General features: G+C 44.3%; 1 protein-coding gene across 1 annotated transcript in view; it reads left to right on the plus strand.

Annotated features, from left to right (window-relative positions):
• The first annotated feature begins 609 nt into the window (after positions 1 to 609).
• GRIK4 (glutamate ionotropic receptor kainate type subunit 4) overlaps positions 610 to 16,655 on the plus strand; it is a 202,122-nt gene continuing 186,076 nt past the window's right edge. The window contains exon 1 of the mRNA XM_063311199.1: positions 610 to 738. Coding sequence (XP_063167269.1) covers positions 657 to 738 — 82 coding nt within the window. The 5' untranslated portion in view covers positions 610 to 656. The remainder of the gene's footprint in view (positions 739 to 16,655) is intronic.

A 16,655-nucleotide genomic window follows, 5' to 3' on the forward strand; every position in this document is an offset into this window, starting at 1 on the left:
CTGATGCTCAGCAAGGATCAGAAGCAGTGCATGCAAGAATGAGCCACGTACAAACAGGTGATCTTTCAACTATTTCTTTTTGTTGGGTCTTCACCAGGGGATGCTAATGATTCCATTCACATCTTGAGGGACTGCTCTGCCCCCAGCGGGCCAAGATTCAAAGTCAGTCCTGTAGGGAGAGGCGAACTGGGGCAGGTTTCCAAAGTGGTTGGCTACGCAGAACCATCTGTGTGCTGATCAGAGAGGAGAGCTGATCAAATTGTGGCAGTTTGGAATATACAAGTGGGAAGGTCCAAAGAAATTTTGTTCTTCTTTATACTGGAAACAGCACACACACGTTTTATTTTTTCCCCCTAAGCCTCTCCATCTTTGCTTGACTACAAGGGGTTTCAAAGTTTGGTGGAAGCCTATTGGCCTGTGGGGATCAGCTGACCATATCCAGGTGAGAACTGCAACCTAGAGGGCGCTCTTGATCACCTGAGCCTAGAGGCTGAGCTACCTCGAACTGGAGGAAACCAGAGACTGACTCACTCTCTTGGGGTCATATGCTGGCCTCTTAAATTTTGTGCCATTTTCATCATCTTTTTGGGTTCTCTCTCTTCACAGAGTTATGTCATGCCCAGACCGCTGCAGGGCTCCATGAGGATTTATAGAAGATGTCCTGGATCTTGGTGCCTTTGCTGCTGTTGTTCGTGTGGTTAATGAAGATAGCTGCCAGCCCCCATTCACTGAGGATTGGTAAGCAACCATGATTTGAATCCTAGGTTTCATCCTAGCAATTGGGTCCCTGGAGAAGCACTGGTGTGGGTCAAAATGGCTATAATTGGAACAGCACTAGGATTAGCGGTCCTTCTGGCAGGTCCCCCAGATTTGAAAAATGCAGTGTTGCACCTTTCATTATGGAGAAGCACACTTCTGGACCTGCATGGCATGGCCTGGATGGTTTGGATGAAGTATCTAAAATCTATTGCTCTTGAATGAAGTTAATGAGAAATTAATGCAAGACAAAGTATATTTTTCATTAATAGAATTGTCCCAAGTGTATGGAATTTGTTCGGTTAGATGTGCGTTGGTAATAAGTAATAACGAATGAATGGTGTGGCAATTAATTAGGGGCTGGCTTCAAACGTGCATTTATTTTAAAAGCAAATGGGGAAGTAAACAGACAACCCCCACTTGTTTATTCTTGGTTACAGGCATCAATTAATATGAATTTGAATGTTCATGCATCGGCTCATGTTGTTTTTAACTGCTTTGTACTGAAGGGTGGCTTTGCCTTGAAGATATATGGCACACAATGCTGATCATCATGGAAAGGTTGTTGGAAAAGGGAAAAAGACAGAAGGGGCAGCTCCATTTAGCTAGCTTTGCACAACTTTATTATTTTTTTTCCTTTTAACGTTGCCTGTTAAATGCAAACCCTTTGTCCTTTCTGGAATCCAACAGGCCGAAGTAGCAGGATGCACCTGAATGTTGGCCACTTTTCATCCAAGTTTGCAAGTAGCTAAAGGTTATCTGAGTCCTTGATTAAAATAAAAGGGAGAATATAATGAACAAACTGTGTTGGGAAGATACCTTTTCATGAGTGGAATATGGCGTCCTTGCCTTTATTCTGTGACGAGACAGCCAAGAAGTATCTGCAAAGGTCTTGTCTTTCATTGTATAATCTTCTCTCCATGCTTTGTAGCTTTCCTGGTTTCTGCTGTCATTTATGTCAAGGGAAAGCATGCCTCCTCCAATTTTAGTAGTTCTTTACTACTACAGGTAGTCCTCAGTTAACAATCATTCATTTAGTGATGGTCCTGACTTACAATGGTATTGAAAAAAAAGACTTATGACCGGTTCTCACATTTACGACTATCGCAGCATCCCTGTGGTCACGTGATCATGATTGGGGTGCTTGGCAACCGGTTCACATTTATGGTCATCACAGCGTCCTGTGGTCATATGACTGCCGTTTTCGACCTCCCTGGCCGGCTTCTGGCAAGCAAAATTAATGGGGAAAGGTTGTAAAATGGGGTTGGATTTGCTTCATGACTGCTTCGCTTAGCAGCTGAAACTCTGGTCTCGATTGTGGTCATTAAGCGAGGACTACCTGTATCCCCACTGGAGAAACTCAGAGGAATTGTCCCCTCCGATTTCTCTACCCCGTCCCCCAACTTGGATGGAGAGCTGTTGGTGCCCAAATCCAGCGTTAAGGACTTCATTGAGTTCCAATTGGTAAAAATGAAAAGCATTTAAAAATATGAAAACAAACAACCCAAAATGAAAGCAAAGAATGTAACAACTACACACAATCCTATACAGTCTTAGGAGAACTGAATATTCAGATAAATTCTGTCTCTGAGGCTTTGAACAAATGCCTTAGTCCCTTCCTACAGGGATGCCTTTGTAACCAGGAAAAGACAGATCTTAACCCAGTCGTTCTGTTTCTCCATAGAATGTATATTTACATGAAGTGGTGATGGGGACTATCTCAAGATCTCCTCCCCATAATTTTCTGCATCCCTACTAAATTCCTTTGCATGGAGGCCATGAGGCTGGTTCAAAGAGAGAGATCCAGACATGCTGCTTAGAGAAGCAATTATAACTGTGCCAGACGTTCTTGCTTGCGGCAGGCACTTCTTTCATTTCTAAAGTATAAATTAAAAAATGGGTGGATGATTTTTGCTAAATCCCCATCAGGATTATGCTTCCATGGGGTTGTGGTTGTTGTTGTGTTCCTCTGTTTGCACTCAAGATTTCTTGGAGATATCCATTAGGTTTGGTAACTTAGGGTAAGTTGTTTCTCTGGGGAGACACACACACACACACACACCCCAGGATAAAAATCTAACTTGTGTGTGTGAGAGAGAGAGAAAGAGAGAGAGTTAATTATTGAATTTAAAATTCACCAAAGTGTCAGTCATCAGTTAATGTTAGCTTAATAATCCCTCTATTTAGCCATTCATTTAGGGCACATCTCTATTGCTTACAAGGACTTTTATCCCAACATATATTAAATCCATGCCTGTTTGCTTTCAATAATATGCATTCTGACTAATTCTGAGGTTTGTGGTTCACCATTTTCTTGCTACTTCAGTTATCGTACTTGTAAAACGGGAACAAGTGCAACTTCCTTTTGAGTGTAACTCTTTCACTGTCACACTCAACTTTAGTTGATTTTTTTGTAATTGTCCTTCTCTGCCATGTTCAGCTTTGATCTGCACTGTTAAAAAATGTTTTCTTTAGCATGGAGAGTGACTAACATTTAAAGTTTGGTTTGAGGGGGTGGTCAAAAATCCCATTTGTTTCCATCTCATGGTGTGAGAATTTTGCTTCTGTTGAGGGGCACCAGTGTTGGGCTGTGCTTAAGGTTTCCGTTGGCCTTAATCTGGCCCAAAATAAGCACTGTTAAATTTGAGAGGCTGAATTGTTTTCCAGCTGCTGCTGAGTTTTTCTTCCTTCTGTGTTTCTGCTGTGGCAGAATAAAGGGAGGCATTAACCATCCCAATTTTCCCCATCACTTCCTATCTGTTATAACTTTGGATAGAACATAGCTGTCACACAGCAATTAAAGATGTAAAACCCCTCTTAGAAGAACATAGGGCAGACCTAATTGGATTAAACAATGAAATAAATGTTTGAAAAGTATTCATGGTGATAAGCTAGGATGAAAAAATAGTTAAATGTATAGACAGCTCAGGGATAATGGCTGTCTTTTGTACTGTCAAAGGGAAAGTCAAACTGCATCGCATCATTTTCTAGTCATGGCTCCGAGTATGTTGAACTATTTTGCACACTCAGAGAATGGGCTTAATTGGTCCATTGGCCAATGGCTTCTTCCATTATCACTGAAAAGATTAAGCTATTGTATGCCTAATTGGGGTTCACTTAGTGAAGGTTGGGAATGATATTTGGTTCATATCTTAAGATGAATTGATCTAAAGTGATGCTTCTCAAAATCATATCCAAACTCCTTCCTTCCTTCCTTCCTTCCTTCCTTCCTTCCTTCCTTCCTTCCTTCCTTCCTTCCTTCCCTATTTCCCCTCCCTCCCTCCTTCCCCTTCTCATTTTCTTCTTCCTAATCCTCCCTCCCTCTTTCTCCTTCCTTCCTTCCTTCCTTCCTTCCTTCCTTCCTTCCTTCCTTCCTTCCTTCCTTCCTTCCCCCTCCCTCTTGTTTTCTTCTTCCTAATCCTTCCCTCCCCCCTCCCTCCCTCCTTCCTTCCCTATTTCCCTTCCCTCCCTCCTTCTCATTTTCTTCTTCCTAATTCCTCCCTTCCTATTTCTCTTCCCTCCCTCCCTCCCTCCCCGCAATTTTGCAGTGCTGTTCCATTGTCATAAAAATGTAGACTTTTTGGAAAATTGTATTCGTAAGGCAGATATTAGGGAAAGATCCTTCCCATAAATACACATACAAAGGAAAAGTTTGTTCAGAAATGGCTGTGCGTGAAGGGGCGTGCATCATTTTAGCAAGTTTTAAAAACAAAACCTGCAGGCCGATTTGGAAATAGCATGCAACTTTGCTTGGGGAGAAATGAAAAACAGCCAGTGGAATGGACAAGCTTATCCATCCTTCCAAATGCCCCCTGTTTTCTACTCTGATTGACCGTGCCTCTCTAGGACCTTGTTCTCCATGACCTACATTCCTTTAATTGAACTAGGCTGTAGCTCCTTCTGTTCAGAGCACTTACTCTATGATTAAGGTAGAGCCCTTCTATGTTGCCTTGGAAAGGGGGACAGTCAGGTAGAAGAGACATGAACGGTGAATTTCAAGTTTGTTCTGCTGGATGGGAATTAGACTGCCCCATATTGGAACCCAAAGCTACCCTTTGGCTTTTCTGATATAAGAACTATCCAGTTCCTTTATTTTTTGCCATCTGCCAGTCCACAGGCTGTGGGCTCCCCCTATGGCAAGCAACAGACTTTGTGTTTTGAAAGCTGGGGAGATCAACCATTTTCTTTGACTCTGAAAGCTGGCCGAAATCTAACTGATAACACCTAATAAATTCAATGTGCATCTTGGGAGTGACCCTGAACTGCCCATCTCATTACTGAAGCATCTGGTCTAATTTTAAAAAAAATTGCTGGCATCTTCCCCATTCCCTGCTCTGTTGCCTGATGAAAGGGTCCAGAGAACTCAAAATCTTGCTGAATGTGCAATAGTCACATCTTTCTGTCTTGAATGGTAACTCCACTCCCTCCAGAGCTTGCAATTTACATTAGGACAGCCCCCCCCCACACACCCCAAACCTGGCAAAATAGCTCTTCTGCTGGGGCATCTGAAAGGAGGTCAAGAGCAGATTGGGGTGTTCCTACCAGGAGAAGATCCACTCCTGGATGGATTCCAGTTCCATTGTTACTTGCACTCTCAGCAGCTGGTTGCCGCAGAGAAGTCTATGGGCAGAATGCAAGCACACTTTTTCTCCTTTTTCCAAAGGTGCTACTAATGAATTCTCTGTGGACTTCCTTTCCTTCCCCCTTCTCCCCAGAGCTGTGGGTTTTTTTAGAAAGCTAAAATGAGCTTTATATGGAAATGATGGCTGAATGTCAATTCCTTTATCTGAGCCAATTTGGGAAGCAGAAAGTGGTGGAAGAATTAAGACAGTTAAACAGAAAAAAAAAGTCTACTTGGTGGTGATGAAACAGTGTTTAAATGAGCGAAATTATCTCTGGATTACTTGTTAGACACTGCTTTATTTAATCAACTTGAGGCTTAATCTGCTGCAAGCATTCCTACAGAAAAGAGACAGCCTCTGAGGGAGGAAGTTATTGGAGTGTCTTTTTGCTCATATGGAAACCATGGGCATTGAGAGCTGGTTCTTTTTGCACTTCCTAGAAAGTTGCTCGACTCTGTCAAGGCAATGGAGAGAAATGTTTTGAGAGCCAGAAGGGCAAGTTTCATTTGCATAATCTGAGCACCATGAGCATAATTTGCACAAAGTAGACCTTTGGTGGTGGTAGGTGAGTTCTGCCTTTCTAGCTTCAAAGAACAGCAGCGTATGGTGGGGCTGGTGCTGCATTTTAATAGCCGAAATTCAGAAAATCAGGGCAATACATTCAGGGATGTGGCAGGTAGAAAGAAAGCTGATCAGCATCTGGGAAGAAGGAAAAAAGATTAATTTAAGGTTGTAGAGGGTTTTGCACTCAAGAGTTGATGTGTGTTTCTGTATGGTTGGTTGAATTTGGTCAGACTGCAGAAACAGCTTTAGCTGAAGTTATTTATAAATCAGCGTGTGACTGCATATCATGGTCAACCAAACGAAAGCACAGAACACTGCAATGACTATAATTATAATAATTCAAAGGACACAGCAGCACTAAAAACATATTTAAATTAAAAAAAATAGTGGATCACTGATTCAAAACTAATGAAAACTTTTAAAGAAGTTTCATCTCCTTTAAAAGAAGGAAGGAAAGAGAATTGCCATCTGCAGGGAATTTCTCAGGGGGCCACCGCCAGAAAAGCCCTATTAATAGAAGAGATGAATTTGAAACTCAGCTTTCTGGCTGGGCAAATGTTGCTCGGGTTCAGCAGAGCAGATCCCTATCCTTTCAAACTGCAGGTGGGTGCCTCACCCTTGTGAGGTTTTAGAAGTGGATCAGCCAAGGTTGGGCTTTGCCTCCTTCCCCCCTCAACTCTGTACAATGCCTGCCTCTAAGCAGGAAGGCTAAATTCCAGGTTGGAAATTGCCTACTAATTCTTCTCCTGCGTATCAGACAGCTGTGCCTTGACCACTGAAGGATGGGTCCCCACAAGCCTTAGGAATCATTGCTGGGGATGAAAACTTCTCTGCCTCCTTCAGCCTTTGCAGAGGATTTTCTTGGCTGAGGCCTTCATGAGCTGTTTCTTTCCAGACATTGGAGATGGATCATATTTGTGGGTCCCTCCTCTCTGGGTGCCCTGATTTCTCATACATGGAAGAAGCTTTATAATTAAGCTTTCGATCTTCAATTTTAAATTGCCCTGTATATGAACTGCAGCCTTGATTAAAAAGCAACCTGGAACTAATACAAAATATGTGAAGGCATAAACAAACAGCAAATTAAAAGTTGACAGCATAGCACTGAGCAGAGCTTTGGACCCTGAATGTCTCCCATTTGTGGGGGGGATGCAATCAGGATGGTGCCTCTGCCGTCGGGGGAGCAGAACCGAAGACAACAGAGTGGTCCTCTGCCTGTGGTGAAGGTTGGGAGGGCAAGGGTGGCTCCACTGAAGGTCTCCCAAATTTTGGAGCTACGATCGAGTCATTCATCTGATGAGAACAAGGAGCCTCAGTTTTTGCCTCTTAAATAGTGCAGCAGTGAACTGCCCTCCAATAAATAGGCTAGAACAGATATTTGGTGTAATTTAAATGGAATGAAATGGTGGAGCAAGAGCAACTTTTGAAGGGACTCCAGTTTTCTGAAGCTTTGGGAGGACAGGTGCCCCTCTGTAGACACAGGAGTAGACCTGAGAAAGAGAGAGAGGAGTCAAGTGGTGGGGAGGTGGGCTTGCAGGAATGTCTCTAAGCCTGACGGGTCTTCCTGTCTTGCAAGAATGCACACACAGACTTAAATGCGAGCATCTACAGGTAGTCCTTGCTTAACAACCATTCATTTAATGATGGTTCGGACTTATGACAGTGCTGGAAAAAAACAACTTGCAACCAGTCCTCACACTTACAACTGTCACAGCGCATGCGCCCCCCCCAGTCACGTGATCACAGTTTGGGTGTTTGGCAATCAGTTCACATTTATGACTGTTGCAGCTTCCCATGGTCACATGTTTGCCATTTTTGTCCTTCCCAGCCAGCTTCTGACAAGCAAAATCAATGGGGAACTGTGATTTGCTTAACGACCATGTGGTTTGCTTAACACCCGCAGTGATTCATTTTACAACTGCCGTGGAAAAGGTGGTGCAATTGGGTAGGATTCACTTTATGACCACTTCACTTAGTAACCAAAATTCCAGTCATTAAGTGGATTGTGGTCAATTGTGGTCATTAAGTGAGGGCTACCTGTAGTCATAATTTCTGGAGCAGGGATCATCAAATGGGTCATATAACCCTCATCATAGCATTAGCCATAGCAGTATCTTGTCCCAGCTCCCTGTGAATCCAAAACTTCTCAGCCGCATTAGACAGAAGGCTGTTATCTTCTGCAAGCCTAATTCCCAAAGTAGTTCAATAAGTGAGGGAAAGAAAAACACCATTCTGCAAATGGGATATATGCAAATCGATGTGCATCTTTCTTTTTCTTTTTTTTTCATTGCATGTGATTTCTTCCCCTCCGTCTCCTGGGGAAGTGCTCAGAAAGTGCATTAAAAAAAACCCTTCACAGTCACATAAGAGGGGGATGGAGAAAGAAATTCCTGTTCCCCGGTTACAAAGTGGAAAATAGTTTGGCTGTCACGAGTTGAGACAGATAAGTAGATGCAGCCTGGAGTTAAATCTTACCCAAGGAATTTGTGATGTACCCTAATCGATTTATACTCTATATTAACCCTGTTTATGCAGTAGAGCTCCTTTTTTTTAAGGTGGGGAAAAAAAACAGTTAAGACAAGACACCAGTCAAAGTAACCAATGCCACAGCTCCCTTCTACATGAGCCGAAATAGAGAATGGACCTCTTTTTCAAGAAGCTTTGATTTACTAATTTAATCTTTGAAGTTTTTCCCAACAAGTCAAAGGGACTGACAAATATTGAAATATTGAATAGATAAATAAAACATTTGTGAGACTCCCTGTCCCCCCATGAATGCTATGATTCTGAGAGGCAAAAGTCTCCTTGATGCCTCCCTCTGTTTCCGGATTCTCTCTCCTAAAGTTGCCAACTTTTTGGCCCATCTCTGTGCCATGCCTTGAAGAGGATGAGCTGCCCTTGGCAAACGCTACCTCTTGTCTCTCTCTGGTTCGGTCTTAAAAGCGTAGTCACCCCCCCTCTGCAATCTGCTGACAAGCCTATGCAGGTAATTGATGGCCAGGCCTTATGGTTGCAAGAACTACACCGAGCAAAAGGATGAAAGAAGATATTTCCTCCCTCTCACTCCGCCTTTCCTGCTGCCTTTGTGCTATTTCACAGTACAAGCGGCAAAGATGGATTGGACTTAAATAACAATGATTTAAACCAGCTGCTTGAATCATGATTTCCAATCGGCCATCAAGGAAGCCTTGATTTAAATCGTTGATTTTCTTCAACTTCTCCCAATTTGGACCTGAATTATTTTATGGAAAATAGAGGTGCATGCTCATTGAAGGGTGACAGCTGTTGACAGGAATCTGCTGACTTACCTTTGCCTCAGTTCCTGTGGATTGCTTGCATCCTCTAACTACAGTTTCGGATCGTAGCCACAGAACACGAGAGTGTCTACAACAAGCCTCGCCATCCAATGTTGGGTGTGTGTGTGGGTGTGTGCAGCTCCACTAGGCAGACCAGACCAAGGTATCAACTCCACAGGAAAGCTGAAACTACTTTATTGAAATAGGCCACAATAACAGAGTCCTGTAAATCTGGTTGTGCTGAACCTCCTCCTCCTCATTCAGTGAATCAAGGAAGGCTCTATCTGTGTCACTTCCAAACATTATCTGGCTGCTGCGGACTTAAAATAGGTTTCACCCCTTGTCATCTTTTTAACTGAATTGGCATAACTCCATCAAGGACTACTGCAATGCGCTCTACATGGGGCTACCCTTGAAGAGTATCCGGAAGTTTCAGCTGGTCCAGAATGCAGCCGTGTGGGCTATTTTTGGTGCCCCTAGGTTGGCACATATAATACCGTTGCTGTGCAAGCTGCACTGGGTGCCAGTTTGCTTCTGGGTCCAACTCAAGGTGTTGGTTATCACCTTTAAAGCCCTACATGGCATGGGGCCAGGTTACCTGAGGGACCGTCTCATCCCTATTACATCGGCCTGCCCCACCCGATCATGCAGAGAGGGCATGTTGCGGACCCCGTCCATAAGAGAATTTCATCTGGTGGGATCCAGGAAATGGGCCTTCTCTGTAGTGGCCCCCGCCCTCTGGAATATCTTGCCCCCTCACTCCTGACCTTCCGGAAGGCCCTGAAGACCTGGTTCTGCCGTCTCGCCTGGGGCGGGAAAGTCAGCAACCATTCTTGGGGGTGGCTCACACCCTAGAGTCCCTCCCACCAGCCTGGATTTTATACCTTTCTTGGATTCTATTTATTTACTGTATTTTATAATAACTCTTTTATGAGATTTTAATGTTTATATTTCGCGCTTGATTTTATTGTAAACTGCCCAGAGTCCCTCTTTCGGGGGAGATGGGCGGTGGCTAAATTTGATTAATAAATAAATAATTAATAAGGTCATCTTCCTTACTCTCTATAGGCAGAAGCACGTTCTTTGCTCCCAGTGTGCATTCTCATTGGATAACAGAACAACCATTTTGCCCCAGATCTGCCAGACCTGCAAAACTGGGGGCACACTAAGGAGCCAAGCCAGTGACACTTGGAGACAGAATTCCCCACTTTGGTCCCAGTCCCTGAGTCTGGGAATTTACTGCCTAGAAAAGCTGGTGAATTATCCATTTCTACTACCAGATGGAGTCAGTACTTCCCACTTACTTATTTATTTAATGTTATTTAATATGCTTTAGAGGTCACATAGGGCCAAATGGCTCTGGGCAGCTCACATAAAAAAAAAAAAGTAAGAACAATGGAGAAAAGAAACAGATCACAGCCTCCAGAAGGCAAACTCTGTTGACTCCCCTGCCTTAAGAGGATGCAGTAGTTTGTGCCAGCAAATCAAAAGAAACTCATGGTAAAATAGATGAAGGTCAAGGACCAAGACAAAGCTTGACAAGAGGAACCAAAATGTCAGGACCCACAAAACTACTTGCTACCTGGGCTTGTTCATGAGTCAAAACGACACTATTAAGCCTATGGAAAGCATGCCATGGTGATTTGGCATGTGTCCTCTGTGACACGTTAAGCCAGGTTGGACCTGGTTAGTTCTGGGATGGGAGACCACCTGGAGATATAGGCTAGACTGGGGAAGTGAAAAATGAGCTGAAAAGTAAGCAGTGGCCAGACACTTCTGCTCTGCTGCCAAGAAAAAGACAGTTGGGTGTAGGCATTAGGAGCTGAGCTTGACTTGATAAGGTTTTATCTTTGCCTGCCTTTTGATCTACCCCTCGCAGAGGTTTAATGAGCTTCCTACCAGTTCGGCTGATGTATCTCTGCAGCCTGTTGGTCCCTTTTTCTGATCTTTTCCCTTCTGTCAGGCTGAGCCATGCCATGTGACACTTGCATTGTGCTAAATGGTTTATTTTGCATGTTTAATTATTCATCAGATGGGGGTTGGGTTTTGGTTTTATGGAGAAGAAAATTAGGTAGAATTGTCATGGATGCGGTGGCCAAGTTCTTGCCCTTAGTTGCCAGGTGGCAAAAGGATATCTCTGAGCACATTCCCGTTCTATCTTTCCTCTCCCTGGCGGTCTGCAGGCCTCCTGTCCTAGCATGTTGCAGTTAACCCCCAAGGGAATCGATCCAGGCTAGGGAGGGCTTTTTCAGATTAGGAAACATGGACACCCAGCGAGGCAGCAGAGGAGGAGAATCAATGTAAAGAGAAAACACCTGGATTGGGAGCGTTTCTGCCACATGCTAAGGCAGGCAACTGGAATGGATGGCGTGCAAGTCAAATCTAAGTCAGAGTTTCGAATTGCCGCTGCCAGATGTATGAACATTATAAAGCCAGGAGAGCCAAAGTCAGACTCTTTGGTGAGAGATGGGTTTGAATCCTTCCATGCCTGTGTTCCTTCCAGAACATCCTTTCTAGCACCAAACAGGATTGGAAGCGACGCCCGTGTTTGCTCCAGATTCTGCTGCTTGGAGCGATTGGCTTCCCCAGCTGTTCCCTGCAGAATCAGGGGATGCTACAGGTGTTCTTGTTTCTTGGCAAGCTTTGGTTGCCAAGGGGGAGCTTGAGGGGAGCTTCCCAGAAGAAATGTAAGATGACCTCAAAGAAGGCCCGCCTTCTCTTCACTTCGGTGACCTCGTTGCTGTAATGGTATGTGGGAAAGACCTTGGGAGGCTGGGCAAAGAGACACTGCCAAGTGAACAGTCAGATAAGAGACAGCTTAGCCTGCAGCTAGGTAGTGGACGGGGCAAGAGGCTCAGAAGGGACCCTCCCTAGTTTTTCAGGCTGTAAAGGAGATGGGGTGGGGGAGAATTGTACTTTCAGCCTTGCAAGATTTCTCAATGTAGCATTATAGTAAAGTAGAATAACTCATCTGGTTGTGCTTCCTATCTGGTTTGCTCCGCGAGGCCGACAGTGGCAGACTGATTTACGCAAGCCGCCTTCTGCAATCTGTCATGGCTGCCTTCTCTTTTTTACCCTCAGAGAGTCATTGGAAGCCGGTGATACCATTCTATCTTTCTGTTCAGCAGGTGCCCTCTTTTGCACCTTGCTCTCTTTGTGAAGCTGGGCACCTGGGGCTCTTTCGAAGATTTAAACATGTCAAAAAACCCCTCCAGCCTCTTTTACAGCTTTTTTTCCTTTTGGATGTGAACTTCCTTCATCTTCTGCTACAGGAACTGTGGCGTAATTCTAAGCAGCTAGATTTCTTAATCACTGCATATTTAGGGAAAGGATTCTCCACGTTTCTAGTCCTTACTGTTAATGCTCTTCTCTAGACTTTATTCCATTCCTCTCATTGTTGTACCACTCCCTGTTTTATCCTGGAGTGTCCCATTTTTCAGACCATATGGACTCTTGTTCCGGTTTCCATGACCCACATTTTGCGCTTTTCCCAATCTCATTGTTCAGCTATTTTCTCTCCTCTGACCAACCCTTAGCATCTTCTCTTCTGTTTTTCTTCCATATGTCCCCGCACAGAAACAACTTGTGCCTTTTCTAGCTACTCCATTGACATGGTGCCATGAGTTTTCAAACAAGGCCTTTCCCATCTGCCAGATGAATGTCTGCCCTGGGCTCCCTTCTCATTTGCCATTCGGATTTTGCAAATTTCATGGTGTCTTTTTGGCTACATTCAAGTAACAGACTGCACCTCGTCACTGAATTAACCACTTGCTGGATGTGCAGGATATGTGAAACCGTAAGTTAACTGGGTTTGCATGGTGTATGGAGCCACAAAAAGCTAACACTGACCAAATGTAGCATGTGGTGTGAATGCAGTCACTGGGAATTTCCCTGGCCTGGCTAACGTTAGTCAGCATATGTCTGAGTAGTAAAAAGGGAACTCTTTATGAACAAAATTATTATTATTGGCGGATACATTTATCATTCATTTTTTCTCTCTCATAACCATGTTGTGCTGGGGCCATGGAATTTGAATGTTTTCTTTTATTGTTGTGGAAGTATGCTTTTGACCATCTTAGCCAACTAAATCTGCAGGACATTAATTCACCACCTGAAATGAAATCCAGCCCTTCTGTTTCTCTGTACCGCTTGCCTGTTTTTTAATCTGTGACTATCTGTTGAATCTGGGTGGTAAATTTAGCTTATCCCCCACCCTCTGCACCCCCCCCATCTGCTCTGGCTTCTCTGAATTTCTGCTCCATATGGTTGTCATACAGACCCCAATTTCTCCTCCTGGGAAATCTTGGCATGCAAGACATTTAGGTGGCTGACAAACTTCCCTGGGTCTTGGTTAGTTTGCAAAAGGAATAGAGGGTTTTGCTGGAAAAGCACAGAAATCTGCAGTATTCTGCTTCTGCTTTGCTGAATCCACCTTCTCTCCATGACTGCAAGAATATCTCGGAGAATATCTAGCTCCAATGACTGCAGGGGGGGTTGCACCTTTAGAAAAGGGTGCACATTACTGGGACATCTTCACTTGCCCCAGAAGAAAAAGAGCTTTCAGTTGGGAGCATTGCAGCAATTGTGCACAGCTCTGGGTGTGCATTTCTTCTGAAAATACACACAAACCCTCTGCTTCTGTTCCTTTCTTCCCTCCGAAACTTTTTCTTATGCCCGTTCAGTCATGTCCGATTCTTGGAAACTGCCTGGACAAATCCCTGAAGTTTTCTTGGCAAAGTCTTTCAGAAGTGGTTTGCCATTGCCTCCTTCCTAGGGCTGAGAGAGAATGACTGGCCCAAAGTCATCCAGGTGGCTTTGTGCCTAAGGCAGGACTAGAACTCATGGTCTCCCGATTTCTAGCCCAGTGCCTTGACCACTACACCGAACTGGCTCTCTCTCTCTCTGAAACTTGCTTTGATTCTAGTGTAGCATGGTGGTCCAGTATATTTCAAAGCTTAGAGTGGCCTGTGATTGTTTTCTTCACTAGATGTTGCCCAGGAATAGACATGGTGTCCTCATTCATGAAGATATGCAGAACAATCTCTTTCCTTGCTCACCCTTATTTTAGAATATTGGAATCATATCAAACAAGAGGAAAGGAAAAAAACATGGTGTCCATGGGCAACAGAAGAAAGAGGCTCCAAATTATTCAGCCTTCCTGGGCATCTCATCATAACCTCTCACATTTACTCCTTATAGTTATTTAAGCTGATTCAATTGAGAGAAGTGCAGGAGAAATGCCTGTATGTGTGTGTGTGTGTGTGTGTGTGTGTGTCTGTGTGTATATATATCTCCACCCGCCCACACATTTAAAAGGCCTTTACAGGCTCTCACTTGCACAAGCAGAATGGTACAATTTAGGGTTTTGTTTGTTTGCTTGTCTCTGTGTTTTAGGCAAGCTGTTCCAACTGGAGAGAAAGCAGGGCAACACAGTTTAGATTCAGGAAGCAAAAGGCAAACGGGTGCAAAATAAATGTGACTTTAGCTTTCTGACTTCTGAAAGAGGAAGAATGGGTGGTGCTCTTGACTCAGAGTTGGGTGCAACCTAGTGGTCCGTATCACCTCTGGAGGTAGAGGTACCCTCTGAAAATGTGGGATGTTTATAGAGGGGGTTGTGAGTAATCTCAGCTTCTCTCTCTGGTCCAAGGGGTACTGAGCTGAGAATCAAGGTGAGAAGGGAAGAAATACCAGCTGGTATGTTTTGTTCCTCGGTTGCTAAAATTAGCTCTATAAAGGGCCACAAAATGGAAGGTCGGTGAATAAACCTGGCTGGATCCCTGCTTGCCAAATGTGTGGAAGTGATTGAATGGATGAAGACGTTACCAGAGGTTGTACAAATACAAATCTCCTTATATATTACCTCTCGTTTACTCAGTGCTGTAAATAGGTAGTTCTTGCAGACTTCTTTTTAATGGAGCCCATATAATTGCTGGGCTCTTACCTGAGATAGGTGTGGGCTAATGACACTAATTTTTGGTTCTGGGGAGCCATGGGGCAAGGTATTTGGGGGGAGGGTGTTTAGTGTGTCCTCCTTTGCTTGTCCGACCCTCTTAGCTAATTCACACCACCTCTCCAAGGACAGGACAAGGAAAGGGTAGGACCTTCTCCTTGATGTTCTTACCACCTCATCAGTGAGAAGGCAGATGGGCCTGTAGCACGTGAGAAGGAACAGCGCAGCCAAGAAACCCCCCTTGCTGGAAGGGAGCCTCTTAGTAGGACCTGGACAAGTGCCCAGAGATGCCCTTCTGTGCATACAGATGTGAAAAATGCAGAAGCCACTATATCTGGAGCTGGATCAGCGCTTTGCTTGCCTCCTACTTGAGATTTGGAGAGCAGGAATGGGCCCTACTCTTTTCCGTCCAATCTTCTGCTTTTCCAACAGCCCAGTGAATACTAGCCTCAGTTTAGTAAGACGCCCAGCTAAGAATGAACTCAATTTAGCAGGAAACTCTCCTATTGTTGATCCAAGCTGTCAATGCTATGTTTACAGGAAACAAGCTAAATTATAGTCTAAGGAGTTCAGAGTCATTGGCACCAAGAAAACAATACAGCCCACTTTATCAAGTCAGACAGGAATAAAGCAAGGGAATATCAGAGATGGCGCAAGCATTCCTCCAGGTCAGGAAGAGACTTTTCAAGAATCCACCTTTCCAGGTTCACAGGAGGCTGAGCAAAGGAGGATGGCTCCTGTCATTTGAAGAGGTGAATTGCTTGAAGGCAACGGTTTATATAGGGAGCCGTGAGGTATGTCTCCCCCTTCCACCCCCTCTGTCAAATTGCCAGTAATCAAAAAGGTCTCTGGTTGAAGCAGAAATTTATGACTTTTATCTGTCTTTCCTCCCTAAACCTAAGGGAGGCTTTCACAGCTGTTGCCCTTTTCCAGCACTGAGTCTCTTTCCAGAGTTGTAAACCTGCAGGAGGCTGAACTATTTCTCCTCCTCTTCCTCCTCCTCTTACTATCCCCCAGCTAAGGGTGCTGCAGGTATAATAACTTGCTATTGCTAAAGTCTTTAGGAATTTGACCTCCAGATCAGAGAGGCCAGAGGGGAACTGGAGGGCCTTCTGGTGCGTCCTTTTAAGACTTGTGGCTTTTTAAGACTTGGGGATACTTGTGGTTGCAAGCTGCCCCCTAGAGTTGGGAATCACATATGCATAGTTTTCGTAACTCTGGTTGTTGAATAAGCCACAGTGGCTTTGTACAACATGGGAGCCCAGAGAAGTCTGGGTATAGCTCAACTTTCCCATCATGGTGCTTCCCAGATGTGATGGGTGTGATGATTCTTCACAGGGGGAATCCTTGGTGCAATTTGAGCTTGGTGGTTTGCTTGCAAACATTTCGTTGTCCAACTAGGCAACATCTTCGGCGATGAAGATGTTGCCTAGGCAGGCAGCGAAACATCTGCAAGCAAACCACCAA

This window comes from Candoia aspera, chromosome 9 (assembly GCF_035149785.1).
Source record: "Candoia aspera isolate rCanAsp1 chromosome 9, rCanAsp1.hap2, whole genome shotgun sequence".
NCBI lineage: Eukaryota > Metazoa > Chordata > Lepidosauria > Squamata > Boidae > Candoia > Candoia aspera.